Here is a 22,281-nt window from a genome sequence, read left to right as displayed (position 1 = left end):
ATAGATTTTATTCTATAAACATGAGCAACATCTCTATTATCTCAAAAACAAATAAAATTGCAAGAAGCAAAAGCTGAACTGGAAAAATTATCCACATACATTATTTCCTTAACATCAAATTCTTATACAACAATAATGAAAATTTCAAGAGCCTTATATAAAAATAATCAGCTAAGGAAAGATAAAAATGCTTAGGAAAATATACAAATAATGTTTGAACAAGTGAAATAATGCTTTAATTTGAATAGAAAAATAGCTTGAGATCATGCCCATCACAGTATTTTAGTTAGTTGTTTTGGATGGTAAAATTACATCTCATTATATTTTTCTATACTGCTTGATATCTCACAAATATTCTGCAATAAACATATTTTACTTTTGAAATTAGAAAAAAACTAAAATATTTTATTTAATAAAAACAAGCATAAAAATATGACAGGTTTTTTCCCTCCATATCTCATGCTTGCTTTGAAAGTCACTGAGACTGTTTAGGATATTTTCAATTGGTTCCACTTTCTTCAGTCATCTTTATGTTCCAATTCTAATAATGGAGAAATCCCTTTCATGATGAAGTTGTATAAGACATGAGGAAAAAGTCAATTAATGACCCTGGGAAAAACCCTGCATCTTGCACATTAATTCCCTGAGCAATTAAAGGCCATGCAACTGGCAAGTTAGAGTTTTTGGAATCTCTCATTAGCTTTTCACCATAAAGAAGAAACAAAAATAAGGCATCACCAACCAAACATAGTACCCATATTTCCATGCATAGCCATGAATATAAAAGCAGAATGTCTATTTAAAAAGTAGATAACTTTGAATTTTCAAGTGTCCAAGGTAAGAATTTAGAAGCACAATATAGAGATAAGATTAATTGTATTATATTTCACTTTATTATAGAAAATTTCTTAGGAAATGTTTGTGGTCATAAGCATTTTTTAAAATCATATCACCTAAACAAAGATCAAGAGTACCAATTTAATTGAAAATATTGGAAACAGCTAACTCCTAAGAGTCACATCCGTCTGATACTTGACTTTCCCTTTGTAATTTTCCTCTGTAATTAATTCCTCTTGGATTTGGGAGCTCCGTTGGAACTGCATTGTGCCAGAATAGTTCATGGTTATAATGAAATAAATTTGCTATTCTAAATTGTTTGATCTCTCCTATGGCGAAGAATAGGTGACTAAATTCTTGGTTCTCACAGTTGACTGCCTATATTTATTATGTCAACAAATGATCTATGCAACCAACTATTTTGTCCAATTATGTTGTTATTTCAGTGGAAAACATGGTCAATAGGGTCCAAAATTACTTGATTGTTGTCACTCAATTGGTAACTTTGTTCATTGATTATTTACAAACTCATAATGTAGACTCTTTTAAGAAAATAGCATATCTGTTAAAGAGGTTGGTGAAATGGAATCATCTTCCATTTCCTAGTTCTACTTTTTTCTCCTACAGTGGCTGAAATATTTTTTTCATCTGGAAATACCTATGGTTATATTTCTTTCTCTCCTTATATCAGGAGACAAAATCATCTCTATTTCCAGTACAAATTTCTTTTTATTAAATAATAAAAAGATACAAATTTTTATTCTTTATAAAATATATAAAAGATAAATGATAATATCAACATGCACTAATCTATCACTCATACAAAAGAAAAGATTATTTCATCTCTTTTTTCTTTGATTTAAGTTTTTGAAAATATATTCCTGAATATTTGATAAAATTTCAATGTATGCTTATTAATATTGTATGACGAGATATTTGAAAGATTTCTTATAGATTATGATATCAATATGATTAAATTTACATTTATAAGCAAATTTCATCTTTTCAACACTGCCAGTTAAAGCCTGAATCCCTTTTTATGTCTCCTAAATAAAATGTCTTCTGAGAGACCCTTTGAGTATCTCCAACATATTTATCAGTCAAGGGTTTTATTCTGCTTCATTATTCTAGACACAAACTACCTTCTTGTTTTGTCAAGCATTATAATCTTCACAGCAGATTCTTTGTCAAAGAATATTGTTGAAAATGATACTTCACTTATTCCTATTAACCATTTGTATGTTTATAAAACCTGGAAAAAGGCCTGAGACAACTTTATGGGTAGCTGTGATTGTTCTATCATCATTTATTAGTTTTGCCTGTTCTTGAACATTATATAACTCAAATTAAGTAGTATTCACTATTTTATGACTGTATTTTTCACTTATAATATCTGTGAGATTCCTCCATAAGTTCGTCCTTTTTAAATGTGGATATTCGTTGTATGATATTCCACATTTTTTAAATCCATTCACCTCTTAAACACTTGCATTATTTCCAAAGTTGCTATAAACATTCTTGTACATTTCTTATGGATATAATCACTCATTTCTCTTAGGTATATACCTCAGAGTGGAATTGCTAGATGATGGCTAAGCACGTCTATTAGAAACTGCTGAAGGGTTTTACTCTCCCACCAGCAATGTAAAAGTTTCAGTTGTTCCACATCCTTTCAGACATTGCTATTCTCAAGCCTTTTTAATTTTGGCTATTTTGTTCGGTACATAGCAATACTGATTGCGAATAAAATTTGCATTTTCCTGATTTTTGATGGTACAGAACACCTGTTTATATTATACTAACCATTTGAACATTCTCTTTTGTGAGGTACCTATTGAACTTTTTTGCCCAAATCTCATGAATAGTGAAAGTTTAGATGAAATAAGTAAATTCTTTGAAAGCACAATTATACTAGTCACAAAAGAAGAAACAATGTGGATATTGTGTATTTATAAAAGAAATTAAAACTATAAATGTCCCTTTAAAAAGTGCAAGAATCAGTTGGCTTCATTGATGAACTTTTCCAAATGTTTAAAAATTAGATAATGCAAATGCAGAGAAAGAAGGAATACTTCCCAAATAATTATATTGGTCTAGAATAAAATTGATATTAAATTTAAAAAGGATATGACAACCTAACAGGATATGAGAAACACATGAACATAAAGCAAAATGTTATGAAGAAAATTGTAACAAGTCAAATTTATAAAATGTGTAATATTCAAGTTGACTTAATGTTTGGACAATCAATCACTATAACTCATCACATTAATAGGGTAAAGGATAACTGCATATAGTCATAATAACTGATGCTCATAAACCATTTGATAAAGTTCAACCACCCATTTATAATTAAAAAATAAAAAGTTCAATAACCTAGAGGTGGAGTAAACCTTCCACAATTTGATTAAAGAAGGTAAAAAATATTATCAGCCAATCTTATATTTAGGATTGAAAAAGATTAAGACCAGATAACCAATGCTGACTATTATTACTTCTATTCATATTTTGCTGGAGATCTTAGCAAGCATATAAGACAAAAATAAGAAACAAAAGGCATGAATATTGGAAAAGAAGAAACAGAACTATCTTCATGAAGAGATTACATAATTATATGAGAGAAATAAAAGAAGCAACATTCATTAAAATTAATAAGTAAGTGAGGTTTATGAATTCAAGACCAATATACTAAAATTAATTGCAACAATAGGCAAAAGATTTATGAGACTTCTTAATTCACAACCACAAAATATTGCTGTGTAAAATTAAAGAAAACTTAAGGAAAGGGAGAAATATATTTTATAAATGACAAGTTTCAATATTATTCAGACACCCAATCCCCCCATTCCCCTATACATTTAGCACAGTTACCTTAAAAAGCATAGCAGGTTTTTTTGTGAAAATGGACAAGGATATTGTAAAACATATATAAAAACAAAAAGAGCTTTATTTTTGTTTTTTTATTTCAAAATATTACAGGGGTACAAATGTTTAGGTTACATATATTGCCTTGTGCCACCCAAGTCAGAGATGCAAGTGTGCCCATCCCCATTCTGTGTGTATCACACCCATTAGGTGTGAATTTACTCATTCCCCTCCACACCTCATGCCCAACTCCCAATGGATGTTACTTCCATGTGTTCACGTAAGTGTTGATCAGTTACTACCAATTTAATGGTAAGTACATTGGTGCTTATTTTTCCATTCTTGTGATACTTCACTTAGAAGAATGGGCTCCAGCTCCATCCAGGATAAAACAAGAGGTGTTAGTTCACCATTGTTTTTTGTGGCTGAGTAGTATTCCATAGTATACATATATGACATTTATTAATCCACTCGTGAATTGATGGGCACTTGGGGATCATTGCAATTGTGAATTGTGCTCCTACAAACATTTGGGTGCAGATACCTTTATTATAGAATGACTTTTTTCTTTTGGGTAGATACCCAGGAGTGGGATTGCTGGCTCGTTGGTGGTTCTACTTTTAGCTCTTCGAGGTATCTCCATATTACTTTCCGTAGAGGTTATTCTAGTTTTCAGTCCCACCAGCAGTGTAAGAGAGTGCCTATCTGTCTACATCTGTGCCAGCATCTGTCCTTTGGGGACTTTTTGATAAAATTTATTCTCACCGGAATTAAATGATATCTCATTGTGGTTTTGATTTGCATTTCCCTGATGATTAGAAATGTTGAGCATTTGTTCATTTTGATCATTTTGGGGTAAAGTTGACAATATGGAGAGGGCAAACCATTCAGTGGTGTTTGAATTCATTGTGCTGGGACTTTCTAAATCTCAGAATCTTCAGATTTTATTCTTTCTGGGATTCTCTGTGGTCTGTGTGCTAATTGTATTAGGAAAACTTCTCATCCTGGTCACTGTGACCTTTGACTCATAACTTCACACACTAATGTATTTTCTGCTTATCAGTCTCTCCTTTATTGATATGATCCTGGCATCTTTTGCTACCCCTAAAATGATTGTGGATTTTCTCTGAGAATGGAAGACCATCCCCTGGTGGGGATGTTATTCTCAGATGTTCCTTATGCACCCCATGGATGGAAGTGAGATGATGTCACTTGTAGCCATGACAATAGACAGGTATGCTGCCATATGCAACCCCCTCCCCATTACATGACCATCATGAACCCACGGGTGCTCACTGAGCTACTATTATCCTCCTATGCAGTTGCATTTGTGCATTCATCTAGTCAAACAGCTTTCATGTTGAATTTGTTTTTCAATGTTGTAGACAGCTTTTTCTGTGATCTTCCTCTCGTAATCAAACTTGCCTGCAAGGACACCTACATTCTACAACTTCTTGTCATTGCTGACAGTGGCCTGCTGTCCCTGGTCTGTGTCCTCCTCTTGCTCATCTCCTACACAGTCATGATATACTTAGTTAGGCACTGTGCTCCTGGTGGATCCTCTAAGGCCTTCTCCACTCTCTGCTCACATCCCGCTTGTGACTCCCTTCTTTGCTCCATGTGTCTTCATCTACGTATCGCCCTTCAGCAGATACCCTGCAGACAAAATTCTTTCCGTGATTTACTTAATTTTCACTCCTGTCTTAAATCCTATTATTTATACGTCATGAAATTGAGCAGTAAGAGCAGCCATTAAGAAAATAAGGACTCAACATATGAATTTAAAGCAAACTTTTTAGATGACATTTCTGAAGAGACACTCTCCTGTTAGTACATCATTAACAAATTAATTTTTAATGTATTTCAAATTATGTATAAGGAAACATAGAGGTAATTATTAAAAAGCAAACACCTTTTCTGTAACCTTTGATGGCTAAAGGTCTACAGTCTTGCGGGTGTATATTTAAACCCCAACTTTACCACTTTCTCTGATGCAAATTTGAACAAAATAAATAAATTCCCTGTGATTCAGTTATTTCATCTATAGAATCTTATTTACATGTTTCTTTCATTAATGCTTCAATATGTTCTTAATCCTTAAAGTATTATTATTATTATTATGATTGTTACTATTATTGGTAATCTATGTTTAGAGAATAGGCACAGATGACACCTCACCATAGTTCTTTGTTCAAGTGCCCAGTTAACTACTGCTCAGTGCTCTAAAAACTGCATTTTCTGGGTAGCCCCTAGTTAATGTGTATTAAATTTTACTTATTTGCCACAGGCACAGTGCATCCAACCATTCTTCACATGTTTCGTGAGCCTACACACCACCAGAAGATATATTTGGAGCTTCAGGAAACTAACAGTCTATGGATGGAGTGACCAAACTAAATTTTCTACTGCGTTGTGTCATCAACAGCATTGTCACATGACGCACAGGGTGCTATGGCAGGGCGGGGGGCATCTAGGTAAGGACAAGGTGTGAAGGTTTCCAGGAAGAGGAGGTGCTTAGAGTGAGCATCAGCTAGATGAAGGAGAAAGGCATTCCAGATAAAGGAATGTATGTGAGAATGCATGAAAGCATGAAATGACACATTGGAGAAACATACATAATTTCATCAACTAGGCATGGGATTTGATAGTAAGAGGTGAAGTAGAGAGGTAAGTCAAATTCAGTCTGATCATATAACAGAAGACACAAGACACTCCTTGATATTCAAAACTATGTGATATCATTTAAAAAGACAGGAAGAAAATCAAAAGTAAGCATAAACCATCCCTGCCCAGACTTGTACATTTTACTGCTTCTGTTCCAAGTTTACCTCCACCTTTTCAGCTCTGTTTGGGATATTTCTCTTTTGCATACAGGCAACTAGGTCTGAAAGTGAATAAAAGGCAAAAAGACATTTATAGTAACTGGTTATTGGAGGAGATGCCCACAGCCTTTCAATTTCAGCACAAATCTAAAGCACAATCATATGCCCTTTATTGGCTATGTCATAGCTGGGATCCAGAAGAGCCATTCCACCGACAGCAGATAAAACATTGAGTACTAGGACACTAACATGCCATTAGATACTTTTCTACACTAAGACCATCTCCAATCAGCCTTAGCTTTTTTTATACTGGGAAACCAATTTTATGGATAAAACATTTTGTATGCAGGTTGAATTATGTCTGACTAGAGCTATCTCTTCTCTGAGCACATATCACTGAAATGCTTCTTAAGTTTAGAATAATCTAGAGTCTTGTTTTTACAATAGAATTACTGATTGGCTGACATGACTGAAGGTTTATTGAACAAATTGTCACAATTTTTGTGATACAAACTATCTACAAATTATTTCTATATCCTCTTATGCTAATTCAGAAAAAAATCTCCTAACTACTCTATATTTTTCCTGAAAGTTAGCTAATATTCTCAATACCATTATTTTTAAAACAATCTATCCTGCTCCCATTGTCATGTGAAATTTGTAATCTATTTTTATTAAAGGGAATAATTTTTACTGTCTCCCAATATGCTGCCTACCATCAGCATATAATACAGAAACTCTTACCCTAGGAATAAGTACAAACTCTGCCCTCCTTATACCCTTCACTTGCTCTGCCTCTTCATTTATAGATTACTGAAATTTGGAAAAGAGACTGACTACATAGTCCTCAGTATTTTATGGTGTGAGCTCTTTCAGAGTAGCTGAGAGGCACACAGCTCCAAACATACCCCAAACTCTCTTCCTGTCAGAGGCCTGTGTACTTGAGTTACCCTCTGTGTCCATCTAGGTGTTCCAAAAGGTGTGTGTAAATCTTTGTTTGATACAGGAAAGTTAAGAAAGTGAATCGCCATTTGAAGTTATAAGTTAGCTGGGACTGAAACAAGTGGTTTAAAAGGAGCTTGGGCGACACCTAGTCACTCTTAATACATTTGCATTTTTCTGATGATTAATAATGTGGAGCATTTTTCAAACACTTTTTGGTCATTTGTATGTCTTCTTTTAAGAAATGTCTATTCAAGTCCTCTATTAATTTTTTAACCAAGTTATTGTCTCTCTTACTATTGAGTTGTTTTGATGTCCGTATATATTTTGGATACTAACCCCTCATTATTTTATAAATTGTGTCAATATTTTGTCTGCTTTTTAAAGTTGCTGAATGTGTATTCATCATCCTTTGGCCTCATCTTGTTGTAAATAAACCCTTATTACATATATGCTTTGCAAATATTTTCTCCTATTCTGTAGGCTGTTTCTTTACTTTTTCAATTATTTCTTTTGCTCTTTAGAAGCTTTCTAGTTTCATGCAATCCCATTTGTCTATTTTTGTTTTTGTTGCCTGTGCTTTTTTAGGGTCATATCCAAGAAACTATTTCCCAGACCAATATCATGAAAGTTTTCTCTTAGAAATTATACTGCTTCAGATTTTACATTTAAATGTTTAATTCATTTTGAGTTGATTTTTGCATATGGTATGAAATGAGAGTAGAATTTTCTTTTTCTGCACATGGATATCCAATTATCCCAACACCACTTACTGAAAAGAATGTCTTTTCCTCATTGTGTGTTCTTGTCATTTTTCTAAAAAATCAATTTACCTGAATATGTGGATTTATATCTGGCTTTCTCTTTTGTTCCATTGGTTGATGTGTTTGTTCTTATGCCAGTCTATACTGTTTTGATTAGTATAGCTTTGGAGGATACTTTAAAATTAGGTACTGTGATACCTCCAGTTTTTTTTTTATTTATTTTTCCAGCATATTTTGGGGGTACAATTATTAAGTTTACCTATATTGCCTTTGCCCTCCCTCCCTCCTCGAATCAAAGCCTAAAGCATGTCCATCCACCAGTTGGGGTGCATCACATTCATTATTTATGTATATACCTATCCCTTCTTCCCCACCTTCCCCCTCAGTAGATGTTATTCCTATATGTCCACTTAGGTGTTGATCAGTTAATACCAATTTGCTGGTGAGTACATGTGGTGCTTATTTTTCCATTCTTGGGATACTTTACTTAATAGAATGGGTTCCAGCTCTAGCTAGGAAAATATAAGAGGTGTTATAGCACCATTGTTACTTATAGCTGAATAGTAATCCATGGAGTACATATTCCACATTTTATTAATCTACTCGTGTATTGATGGGCACTTCGATTGTCTACACATCTTTGCAATTGTGAATTGTGCTGCTATAAACATTCGAGTGCAAGTGTCTTTTTCATAGAGTGACTTTTGTTCTTTTGGGTAGATGCCCAGTAATGGGATTGCTGGATCAAATGGTAGATCCACTTGTATCATTTTAAGGTATCTTTATATTGTTTTCCACAGAGGCTGAACTACTTTGCGGCCCCACCAGCAATATAGGAGTGTTCCTATCTCCCCACATCCGTGCCAACATTTATTGTTTTGGGACTTGTTAATAAAGGCCATTCTTACTGGAGATAAGTGATATCTCATTGTGGTTTTGATTTGCATTTCCCTGATGATTAGAGATGTTGAGCATTTTTACATATGTTTGTTGGCCATTATTCTGTCTTCTTCTGGAAGTTTCTGTTTGTGTCCTTTGCCCACTTTTGATAGGGTTGTTTGATTTTTTACTTGCTAATTTTTCTGAGTTCTAAATAGATTCTAGTTATCAGCCCTTTATTGGATGTGTAGCTTGCAAAAATTTTCTCCCATGGTGTGGGTTGTCTGTTTGCTCTCTTGACAGTTTCTTTGGCTGTGCAGAAGCTTTTTAATTTGATCAGGTCCTATTTATTTATTTTTATTGATGCTGTGATTGCCTTTTGAGTCTTCTTCATAAATTTTCTGCCTAGGGAAATGTCTAGAAGAGTATTTCCAATGTTTTCCTCTAGAATTCTAATTGTTTCAGAGCTTAGGTTCAAGTCTGTTACTTAGCTTGAGTTGATTTTGGTGAGAGTTGAAAGGTGTGGATCCTGTTTCAGTCTTCTACATGTGGCTATCCAGTTTTCCCCGCATCCTTGATTAAATAAGGTTCTTTTCCCCAGTGTATGTTTTTGTCTGCTTTGTCAAAGATTATATGGCTATACGAGGATGGTTTTATATCTGGGTTCTCTGTTCTGTTCCACTGGTCAATGTCCCTGTTCTTGTGCCAGTAACGAGCTCTTTTAATTACTGTAGCCTTGTGGTATAATTTGAAGTCTGGTAAATTGATACCTCCCATTTTGTTTTTATTGCCTAGGATTGATTTTGCTATAAAGGGTCTTCTCTGGTTCCATATGAAGCATAAAATTATTTTTTGTATATCTGTGAAGAATGATGATGGTATTTTAATAGGGATTGCATTAATGCTGTAGGTCACTTTGGGTAGTATAGACACTTTAACAATGTTGATTCTGCCAATCCACGAACATGGTATGTTCTTCCATCTGCTTACATCCTCTGCTATTTCCTTCTTAAGTGTTTCATAGTTCTTCCTGTAGAGGCCTTTTACCTCCTTAGTTAAATATATTCCTAGGTACTTTATTTTATTTGTTGCTATTTTGAAGGGAATTGAGTCTTTGATTTGGTTTTCACTTTGGCTGTTGTTGGCGTATATGAATACCTCTGATTTGTGTGTATTGATTTTGTATCCTGAAACTTTACTGAATTCATTTATAAATTCAAGGTGTCTCTTAGTTGAGTCATATCATCAACAAAAAGTGAGAGTTTGATCTCTTCTGCTCCCATTTGGATGCCTTAATTTCGCTCTCTTGTCTGATTGCTATAGCAAGGACTTCCAGCACTATGTTGAACAGAAGTGAAGATAGTGGGCAACTTTGCCTTGTTCCAGTACTAAGTGGGAATGCTTTCAATATTTCCCCGTTCAGCATGATGTTGGCTGTGGGTTTGTCGTATATGGCTTGTATCATTTTTTAGGTAAGCCCCGTCTATTCCTATTTATTTGAGCATTCTTATCATAAAAGGGTGTTGAATTTTGTCAAATGCTTTTTCTGCATCTATTGAGAGGATCATGTGGTCTTTGTTTTTGCTTCTTTTTATATGGTGAATTACATTTATAGATTTGCATATGTTGAATTATCCCTGCATTCCTGGGATGAAGCCCACTTGGTTGTGATGAATTATTTTCTTGACAATCACCTGGATTTGATTCGGTAGGATTTTGTTGAGAATTTTTGCATCTATATTCACAAAGGATATTGGTTTGTAGTTTCCTTTTTTTGTTGCATTCTTTCCTGGTTTTGGTATCCGGGTTATGTTGGCTTCATAAAATGTGTTTGGGAGGATTCCATGCTTTTCGATGTTGTGGAAAATTTCTGTAGGGCAGGCACCAGTTTTTATTTGTAGCTATGGTAAAATTTGGATGTGAAACCTTCTGGTCCAGGACTTTCCTTTTTAGGAATGTTTTTTATTGCTGTTTCAATTTCAGTACTTGATATTGGTCTGTTCAGGAATTCTATTTCTTCCTGGTTGCCTTGAAAGGCTGTGTGTTTCTAAAAATGTGTCAATTTCCTCCACATTTTCCAGTTTGTATGCATAGAGGTTTTTGTAGTATTCATAAATTATATCTTGTATCTCTGTGGCATCCGTTGTAATTTCTCCTTTGTTGTTCCTGATGGAGCTTATTAGAAATTTTTCTTTTCTGCTTTTCTTTGGTCTAGCCAATGGTGTGTCAATTTTGTTTATTTTTTCAAAGAACCAACTTTTTGTTTTTTTTATTCATGTTCCATATAGTTTCCCTGTTGTCAATTTCATTTAGTTCCAATTTGATCTTAATGATTTCACTTCTTCTTCTGGGTTTGTGGTCAGTCTGCTCTTTTTCCAGCTCTTTGAGGTGATTCATTAGGTTGTCTATTTGTGATCTTTTTGACTTTTGGATATAGGCATTTATGGAAATAAACTTTCCTCTCAGGACTTCTTTAACTGTGTTCCACAGGTTTTCATAACTTGTTTCTCCTTTGTCATTCAGTTCAAAGAATCTTTTGATTTCCATCTTGATTTCCTTGTTTATGAAGTGATCATTCAGCAGAAAGTTGTTTAGTTTCCATGACTTTGTGTAGAAATGAGAGTTCCTCTTAGGGTTGATTTCTACTTTTAGTCTATTGTGGTCAGAAAAGATAGATGGTATAATTTCTATTTTTTAAAATTGTTTGAGACATACTTTATGTCCTAGGATATGGTTAATCTTAGGGAATGTCCCATGAGCTGATGAGAAGAATGCATATTCTGTGATTTGGGGGTACAATGTCTTGTAAATGACAGGCCCATTTGTTCTAAAGTTCTGTTTAAGTCCATTATTTCTTTGTTAATTTTCTGTTTGGAGGATCTGTCCTGTGCTCTCAATGGGGTGGTAAAGTCTCCGACTATTATGGTATTGGGATGTTTATCCATTTATTTAGATCAAGTAGAGTTTTCTTTATGAATCTGGGTGCACCTAAGTTGGGTGAATACATATTTAGAATTGTTATGTCTTCTTGTTGAACTGTACCCTTCACCATTATATAGTGACCCTCTTTGTCGTTTATTACTTTTGTTGATTTAAAAACTAAGTTATCTGAAATCAACACCACCACGCCAGCTTTCTTTTCACTTATGTTTGCTTGAAATATTGTTCTCCACCCCTTTATCTTTAGTCTAACTGCATCCTTGCAGGTTAGATGTGTTTCCTGAAAGCAGCAGATACTTGGCTTTTTTTCCCATCCATTCAGCCAGCCTATGTCTCTTGAGTGGGGAGTTCAAACCATTCACATTTATTGAGATAACTGATAGGTGGGGAAGATTTCTGTTCATTATGTTGGGTTGAACTTTATTGCTTTTATTTTTCTCTCTCTCTCTCTTGAGCCATTGTGGTATCTGGCCTTTGATCTTTTGCTTTTGAGTGGATTTACATTCGTGTTGATTGTGCTGATCCATGGGTAACACTGTTTTGAGTACTTCTTGAAGGGCTGGTCTTGTTTTGATGAATCTCTCAGTCTTTGTTTATCTGAGAATATCTTGATTTCTCCTTCATATACAAAATTTAGTTTTGGATAGAACAAGATTCTAGGCTGGGCATTATTCTGTTTAAAAAGAGTGAGAATGGGGCCCCAGTCTTTCATTGCTTGTAAGGTTTCAGTAGAGAAGTCTGGCATTATTGCAATTGGCTTTCCTTTGTATTTTACTTGCTTCTTTCATCTTCTAGTTCATAGAAGGGCCTCTTTAGTTGATATTTTTGGCAGTCTGATGACTGCATGTTGGGATATCTTCCTCTTTGCATTGAATCTCCCAGGAGTCCTTTGAGCTTCTTGAACTTGTATATCTAGATTTTTAGCAAGGCCTAGGAAATTTTCCTCTATTATACCTTCAAATAGCTTATCCAACCGTTAGGTGTTTTCTTCTTTCCCTTCTGGTAACCCTATGACTCACATTAGGTTTCTTCACATAATCCCACATCTCTTATAGACTTTGCTCTTTTCTCATGTTTCTCTGCTCTATCTCTGTGACTGACTTATTTAATTGGAAGGTGTTATCTTCAATCTCTGAGATTCTTTCTTCTGTTTTTTCTACCCTTTTATTGAGGCTTTCCACTGTGTTTTGTAGTTCTATGTTTTTATTTTATTTTATTTTATTCTTCATTTTCAGTTCAGTTTGATTTTTCTTCATTATTTCAATTTCTTCAGTGAATTTTTCTTGTAGGTCCTAGAATCTTTTTGTGGTTTCTTTGTGTTGGTTATCCAGTTTTTCTTGCAAGTCATTGAATTTTCTTACAATCCAGTTTTGAAATTCTTCTTCTGTCATTTTAGTGGTTTGATTTTGGTTGATGTCCATTTCTAAAGGGCTGGTGTTCCTCTTTGGGGGTGTGGTTTCTGTTTGAGTCTTCATATTTCCAGAGTTCTTTTGCTGATTTCTTCCCATCTGGATTAGTTGTTGTTTCTTACCTTTAGATTTTCATTTGGATAATGACACACCCTGTTTAGTCTCTGAACCAATAGGTGGTGTTTGTGGGTGCGATTCGACCACACCCTGTATGATGAGCCAGTAGATGCCGTAAAAAGGAGTGCAGAATGACCTCTCTGTCAGTAGGTGGCGCTTGCTGGGAGAAACTGGCTACGCTGTTGTTTTGGGGTCCTGTAACCAGGTCTTCATCCTCTGGAGAGGCACTCTTGTGTCTCATGTGGTGGGTGGTGCCCTGGGACTTCCAGCTGTGTCCTTATTCTCCACCTCAGTAAGGGCAGGTCTGGGAGTGAGTCTGGGCAGAGCTGGGTTGGGTAAGCCTGCCCTCAAGCACCACTAATGCTGTTAGCAGGGGTCAAAGGTCTGTTCTATGCTTCTGAGCAAAGCTGTCAGAGAGGGGCTGTAATGGCCCCACTTACCCAGAAAGTCTGAGTGTGGGGGTGGGGCTGTCTGAGACCTGCAGTCTGGAGCAGGCCTCGCTCCTTTATACCCTCCCCAACTCCGCAGCTTCTCCTCAGCCTCTGCTAGCAGGCAGGATCTCACATCAGCGAGTTTCCCCTGACTGTGATGTGGGCTGGGAGGTTTCCTGCACAGGATTGCAGCCTGGGCTGGGCTCAGGGCCCTCCTGTGGGAGGAGGAATGACCTCAAGCACATTGATCCCCTGAGGGCACACACACCTTAGTAGACTGATTCATGAATATTCCTTCTGTGCCCTGGTGCAATGCAAGACTTGGGTGCACAGAATCTAGTCTTCATATCTGACCTCTGGGCCTTAGAATTCAATCCCTGACCCCACCAGGGAGAGGAGTTCCAGTCCTAATTCACCCATGGGGAGCCCAAGCTGGGTCAATGTCTCTTAGCCTCAAGATCTGCCCCATTCTCCTGGAATCACCAGGCTAGTAGCACCTGGGAGGGCTGGCGGGTAGGAAGCTCGCCGTCAAAGTACTCCTCAGTCAGCTCTAGGGCCCCAAAAGGAAAGGCCCCGTTCCTTGGAGATGCCTCCGAGTAGTGGCTATATTGTCTCTCTTGGCAGCTGCGGATAGGGAAGGAGAAGGGGAGAATGTAGCAATATGGTGCCTGCCAAGCGGCTCATGTCTGTGCACAGGGAGGTGCCCTCAGGTAGTTGGGAGACTGATGCTGCATCCGCAACAGGCTTACTGCTCACTGGTGGGCCTGTCTCTGGGCTGGTGTCCGCAGGTCTTTCCAACCACCAGGGAGCCCACCAGCAGTCTGAAATGCAAGGGAGGGGGAAGTTAACTGCTGCACCTACCCTTATGACTAATACCTCCAATTTTGTTCTATTCATTTAAAACTACTTTGGCTCTTCGGAGTTGTTTGTATTATCATATCAATTTTCAGGATGGATGGGAATTTTCTATTTCTGTAAAAAAGTGTGATTTAAGTTTTTTCTTTTCTTTTTATTTCAAAATATTTTAAGGGGGTACAAATGTTTTTGTTACATGGATACACTGTACAATGCTGAAATCAGGGCTTTCAGTGTGTCCATTACCTAGAAAGTGGTTAATGTAGCTTATAGGTAAGATTTTACTCCTAACTTCCTTCCCATCATCCCTCCTTCTTATCTTCCAATGTCCTTTACATCTCTTTGTGCCCATGAATCCCACCCTTTACCAATCATTTCGATTTTGATAGTGATTACATTGAATCTTTGAATACTAGGAAAATTTTAACATCTTAATTCTTACAACCGTGACCACAAGATCCCTTTCCATTTATTTCTGTCTCCTTCTGTTTATTAATGAAGCTTTATAATGTGCAGAATATGGATACTTCACATCGTCTAGTAATTTTTGTAGCTATTGTAAATAGAATTGTTTTCTCGATTTTTGGAATAGTGAATTGTTAGTATATAGAAAAACCACTGATATTTGTACTTGACTTTATATGCTATAAATTTAATGAACTCATTTTTTTAAATATAACAGTTTTGTAGAGCAGTCTTTAGGGTTATGTATAAGATACACACATGGATATCCATATATAAGGATATTTATATCCTTTAGGGGATATATAAGATCATGTCATCTGCAAACAGAGATAATTTAACTTCTATTCTGATTTGGATGTCTTTCCTTTATTTTTCTTGCCTAATTTCCCTGGATCAGACTTCCAGTACTATGTGGCTAGAGTGGGCATCCTTGTGTTCTTCCTTTTCCTAAAGAAAAGACTTTCAATTGTTCACATTGATTATGATGTTAACTGTAGACTTGTCACATATGGCCTTTCTTATGTCAGGTACATTTCTTCTATACCTAATTTGTTGAGGTGTATTTTTTAAAGTTTTAAAATTTTATTTTTATTTGACAAATAACAAGTATTTATATACATATGAGTCATAATATGATGTTGTGATTTATGTTTACAATATGAATTGATTAAATCAGGCTGATTAACAAACTATTAATTAACAAATTTATATACATATCATCACCTAAAATTTACTCAGCAATTTTGAGATATAAAATGCACTATTATTTATTATAGTCAGGGAAATGTTGAGAGGTTTTGTGGTTTTTTCCTTTTAGTTTATCATATTACGGTGGTACAAAGATTGTTAGGGTTACATATATTGCCCCTGCCATTCCCTCCCCCGCCCCCCACCTTGCCAAAACATTAAGCGTGTCCAACCCCCAGGTGGTGCTCACCGCACCTATTATGTAAGTATATATCCTTCCCCTTCTCCCCCCTCCCATCTGCCCACGACCCAATAAAAAATTTTTTTTTCCTTTTTTGACCTTTTGTTTACATTGTATATCTTTGCATCTCCCTATGAAGGGTTAGAGGATTCCCTTCCAGCCACCACCACCGCCCCCTACAAAGTTCACCACAACTCTAAGATGTGTATCTCCTCCTGCCCCCCGAAACCCTGGTGAACTCTACCACCATTTGAGCACCATAGTCTTAATCAGTCAGTACCAATTTGATGGCGAGTACATGTGCAGCCCATTTTCTTGATCTTGTGTCCCCTCACTTCAGATAACAGGTTAAACTTACTGCAGGATAGCGTAAACGGTGCTAACTCACTGTCATTTCTTAGAATTGAGTGATATTCCATTGTGAGCATATACCAAATTTTAATTATCCACTCATGAATTGACAGACACTTGGGTTGTTTCCATGATCTTGCAATAGTGAATTGTGCTACCATAAACATTCGGGTGCAGATGTCTTTATAATAGAATGTCTTATGCTCTTTTGGGTAGATGCCCAACAATGCTATTGCTGGGTTGAATGGTATTTCTATTTCTAGCTGTTTGAAGTATCTCCAAATTTTTTTCCACAAAGGTTGCACTAATTTGCAGTCCCACCAGCAGTGTAAGAGTGTTCCTGTCTCTCCGCATCCTCACGAGCATTTGTTGTTTTGAGATTTCTTGATACAAGCCATTCTCACTGGTGTTAGATAGTATCTCATTGTGGTTTTGATTTGCATTTCTCTGATGATTAGAGATGTTGAGCATTTTTTTATATGTTTGCAGGCCATTCTGTCTTCTTTGGAGAAGTTTCTGTTCATTTCTGTTGCCCATTTCTTGATGGGGTTGTTTGATTTTTTCTTGTTTATTCTTTTATGTTCTAGATAGATTCTTGTTATTAGACCTTTATCAGAAGTGTAGAGAACAAATATTTTCTCCCACTCTGTGGGTTGTCTATTTGCTCTAATGATGGTTTCCTTAGCCGTGCAGAAACTTTTTAATTTGATGAGATCCCATTTGTTTATTTTTGATGCAGCGGTGATTGCCTTGGGGGTCTTCCTCAAAAATTCTTTGCATAGACCAATGTCTGATAGAGTTTTCCCAACATCTTTTTCTAGGATTCTTCAGGTTTCATGCCTTAGGTTAAATCTGTTATCGATCTTGTGTGAATTTTTGTGAGAGGTGAGAGGTAGCGATCCTGCTTCAATCTTCTGCATGCAGCTAACCAGTTTTCCCAGAACTGTTTATTGAGAAGAGATTCTTTTCCTCATTGTATATTTTTGTCAGCTTTATCAAAGGTTAGGTTGCCGTATACGGATGGTTTCATTTCTGCTATCTCAGATCTATTCTAGATACCGATGCTTCTGTTCTTGTGCCAGTACCATGCTGATTTTACTATTATTGCCTTATAGTACAGCTTGAAGTCAGGAAGACTGATGACTCCCAGCTTGTTCTTTTTACTTAAGATTGCTTTGGCTATATGAGTTTTTTTCTGGTTCCATACAAAGCATAAAATTATTTTTTCTAGATCTGTAAAGAATGCTGGTGATATTTTGATGGGGATTGCATTAATTCTGTAAATCACTTTAGGTAATATTGTGATTTTTTTAACCATAAAAGGATGTTAAATTTTGTCAAATGCCTTTTCTGCATCTATTGAGAAGATCATATGGTTTTTGTCTTTCAGTCTGTTAATGTGGTGTATCACATTTATTCATTTGTGTACGTTGGACCATTCTTGCATCACTGGGCTCAATTCCACTTGATCATGGTGAATGATCCCTTTAACGTGCTATTCAATTCAATTTGTGGATATTTTGTTGACAGTTTTTGAATTTATATTTATCAGGGATAATAGCATGTACTTTTCCTTTCTTTCAGTGTCCTTGTCTGGCTTTAGTATCAGGGTAATGCTGGCTTTATACAATGAGTTTGGGAGTATTCCCTTCCCTTTAATTTTTGGAAGGGTTTCAGAAGGATTGGTGTTAGTTCTTCTGTAAATGTATGGTAGAATTCAGCAGTGCAGCTTTCAGATTCTGGGCTTTTCTCTGATCAGAAACTTTTTATTACTTATTCAATCTCCTTACTTGTAATTGCTCTGTTCATATTTTCTATTTCTTCATGATTTGCTATTGATAGGTTGTAGCATCCAGGAATTTTTCCATTTTATCTAGGTTATACAATTTGATGGGGAATAATTGTTCATAAGAGACTCATGATATTTTGTACTTATATGGTATCAGATGTAATGGTTCCTCATTTATTTCTGAATTTATTTATTTGAGTCTTCTTTCTATTATTCTTATTTAGCCTAGCTAAATGCTTGCCAATTTTGTTTGTATTTCAAAAAATAAGCTTTTAGTTTTACTGAACTTTTCTATTGTTTTCTACTCGTTCTTTCATTTATTTCTGCTTTTATTTCCATTTCTTCAGGGTCAACTCCAAGGAAATTGCTATGTTCTTTTGATGGTTACATGTCTCATTGTTTTTATGTTTTTGTAAACATTGATATGTGCACATTAGTTTTCCAAATTTGCAGGCTCATTTTGGTGCCGCCTATGAGGAATAGAGCACAAGAGCACTGGCTGAGCGAAGTTCAATGCTTCTCACACCAGGGAGAATGGGGCTGTTTAATCTCAGCGCAGCTCCATTAACCGAGGTCACTGTTGACAAAGATTCCAAGGATTCTTGGCAGGTAATACTGTAGATGTTCACAGTGGAAGTGAGGGTTAATGGTATCTTCTTTGGCAATGGCTGATGAGGTCCTCCTGATATTTTTCCCACTGGAGAAGCTGTGGCTGACGGGATCTCCCTTGGTACTGTATCTGGTTTGTGGCCCCATTCCAAGTGATAGTTGCACTGGTGTCTGAAGAATGATGTTCCTGCAGGGACAAGAACCTGAGGCCTGAAGCATGTTCATACATAGAGTAACTATGGCTCTGGAGTCCAGGGTGGTAATGACATTGGTAGCCAGGGTGCAGGCACCCTCACTGCCATGTTGGTAACAGTATGTAAGACACAAGTTCTTGTGAAGCAGACAGGGAGCCATGACCAGGAATGCAGTATGCACAGAATTATAATTTCTCCAGTGTTGGGTCAAGGTCTGTATCTCAGGGTGAGTGGGTACCCAGAGACTGGACACACCCTAAGAGATTTTAGCTCTAAGGCCCAGAGTGTAAACTAACTTATTATGGTGATGGATCAGGTTTCTGAGACATAAGTGGGTACAGTTCAGCAATGGAGTCTAGGTCTAGAGTGTGGGCACTCATGGAAAAGTTGTGGCTCAGTGGTCAGGACATCTGCCATATTGCAAGAGGAGGTGGCTGTAATCTGAATGGGCACCGCAGCTATTACTTGAGGTGCCCTGGGGTGTGCACTGCATCTCCTTCTCTGAGGTTTCCCAATAAGAATGGCTATTGGTTACCTTAGTGGCAGAAGATGCCAGTATCCTCTTGTTACTTTATTCTGTTAACTTGAAATTTTTGAACAATATTGAATAACGGTGGTGATAACTGGCAATGCAGACACTTTAGTTTCTCAGTCAGATTCTCTTTTTTATTCATAAGTGAAATTGCATATTCTTTGATATAAGTCAGCTATGTCCTTCCATAGAGGCTCAAACTCTATCCAAATCAATGATCTTTCATTTCACTCATTAGATACTAGGTTATCAATGGACATATACCTTGTGTCAGAGACTTGCAGTGTCTTCTGAAAACCTATTCTCTCATTTTTCCTTACTAATAGACACTTAATTCAATCAGGGTACACCCTACAGCCTCCCTTATAATTGCAAGGAGCAAATAAGAAAAAAGCCGTATAATTGGGTAGCTCTTTGGTGAAAATTCTTTATTGGAGCTGAGTCAGGAAGATTTATGCCCACTGGCATGGAATATCATACAAAATAAGTAGACATACTTTTTATGTTTCATACTTTTTATGTTTATTTATTCCATTTTGAAAGTCAGCCTTGCATACTTACATTCCTCAAACTATTTGGTTTCAAAGACTGCTCTTTGAATTCATATTGAAATTGTAAATTCTTCATCGGAGCTGAGTCAGTGGAGAGGTCTTCCCTTTGCCTCCTCCCAACCCCATATATTCTGAGGTCTAATTTGGAAGAGAGAAAAACTTTAAGTATTTAAAACAGAAATAATTTAACTAGCTACTCAAGTGGACAGAATTTCTGAGATTTTAAACAGAGTGTGTTCAGAGAAACCAAAGATTACCATCAACTGGAAGTCACCATTACATCTAAGCTGGAGGGGCAAGAGAAGAGGTAGTCTTAGCAAAGCCCAAGGGAGGGCGTGTCAAGTATTAGTTTTCTTTTAATATTTCTTCTCTAACAAATTACCACAAATAAAGAGGCTTTTATGTATATATCTTGGAAGGGTAAAGCTACATGGAATATTATATAAAATAAGGAAGCATGTTTTTGTTTTTATGTTTTTTTATTCCAGTTTGAAAGTCAGCCTTGCCTACTTATAATCCTCAAACTATTTGGTTTCAAAGCCTGTTCTTTGTCATTGAATTGAAATTGTTTTTCCATTGGCTTTTCCCTCTGGCATCTTATATTTGCATTCACTATACTGTTGAATTTACTTATTTATTCTTATTTTTTACCTTATTGAGTCAAAAAATTAGAATTCGTTTTTTCTAATTATTAACATTATTTAAACCATGATTTATTCATGGTACCTGACTTTAATAATAGTATAAATTTATGAATGCCATTAATTATCCATGCCTATTAAAATCATATCTAATAGTAGTCATAAAATTTATACATTTTTTACTAATAAATATGTATATTGAATGTCCATACAAAACACTCAATGATTGTTTTGTGTCTATTTTCCTGTAGATCTCTAAATATCCTCATATGGTAAAATAACTTTAACAGTGAATTTAAAGTAATTCAGTATTAATTTTTTCACCATTGGCTATGATTCCAACATTAAATTAGTGAAAAGCCACATTCTACATAATCTATTCAAAGTATCATATCATAGTATCTGAAAGTTGTTCTAAAGTCTAGAAGTTCTGTGCAGAGATAACATGATGGAACAGTAATTTCCTCATGGCCCCCTGCATTTTCTGATTTCTCAGAGTATAAATAATAGGATTCAGTAAGGGTGTGATAACAGTGTAAAACACAACAAGCGTTTTATTGCTTGCCAACGTACTGAATGGCCAGGCATAGATAAAGATACAAGGTCCAAAGAACAGAGTGACCACAATGATGTGGGCAGACAATGTCGATAGAGCCTTGGAGAGCCCTCCCGATGATTTTTGTCTTACCGTGACCAGAATGACAGTGTAGGAGACAAGCAAGAGGATGAAACAGATAAAAGACAGCAGCCCACTGTCAGCAATGACAAATAATTCCAGGGCGTATGTCTCAACACAAGCAAGCTTGATCACCAGAGGAAGGTCACAGAAGATGCTGTCTATGATATTGTGGCCACAGAAAGGCAAGTTCACTATTAAAACCATCTGGCTCATGGTGTGTATAAAACCAATGATCCATGAAAGTGTCACAAACCCATTCAGCAGCCTGTGGCTCATGATTGTCCTGTAGTGCAGGGGTTTACATATGGCTACATATCTGTCAAAGGCCATGACTAGCAGAAGAGTCATCTCAGCACCCCCAAAGAAGTGCATAAAGAACATCTGGGCCATGCAGCCCCATACAGAGATGGTCTTGTGTTCGCTGAGCAAGTCTTTGATCATCTTGGGTGTAGTGGCGGTGGAGATACACATGTCCAAAAAAGAGAGGTTTCCAAGGAGGAAGTACATGGGAGAATGGAGAGTCGAACTAAATATCACTGTGACCATAATGAGAATGTTTCCCATTGCAGTAGCACCATAGATTAAGGAAAATGTCACAAAGAAGAAAATTTGAAGTTCCCATCGTTCAGAAAATCCTAGTAAAATAAACTCGGTCACTACAGATCCATTTTTAGCATCCAT

The 22,281-nt window shown here is 36.2% G+C and overlaps 1 protein-coding gene and 1 pseudogene across 1 annotated transcript; one reads left to right on the top strand and one right to left on the bottom strand.

Moving 5' to 3' along the window:
* The first annotated feature begins 4,571 nt into the window (after positions 1 to 4,571).
* LOC105864591 (olfactory receptor 4K13-like) lies at positions 4,572 to 5,501 on the top strand (annotated as a pseudogene).
* Positions 5,502 to 21,342: 15,841 nt separating this feature from the next.
* Positions 21,343 to 22,281, bottom strand: LOC142871394 (olfactory receptor 4L1-like). Its single transcript, XM_076003633.1, has one exon. The coding sequence runs from the start codon at positions 22,279 to 22,281 to the stop codon at positions 21,343 to 21,345; it is 939 nt and encodes a 312-aa protein (XP_075859748.1).

Source organism: Microcebus murinus, chromosome 6, assembly GCF_040939455.1.
Source record: "Microcebus murinus isolate Inina chromosome 6, M.murinus_Inina_mat1.0, whole genome shotgun sequence".
Taxonomy (NCBI): domain Eukaryota; kingdom Metazoa; phylum Chordata; class Mammalia; order Primates; family Cheirogaleidae; genus Microcebus; species Microcebus murinus.
This window is presented reverse-complemented; position numbering and strand designations above follow the sequence as displayed.

Bases quoted from the DNA above. Each gene is read 5' to 3' on its own strand.
- LOC142871394 (XM_076003633.1), bottom strand. From the start codon at position 22,281: ATGGATGCTAAAAATGGATCTGTAGTGACCGAGTTTATTTTACTAGGA.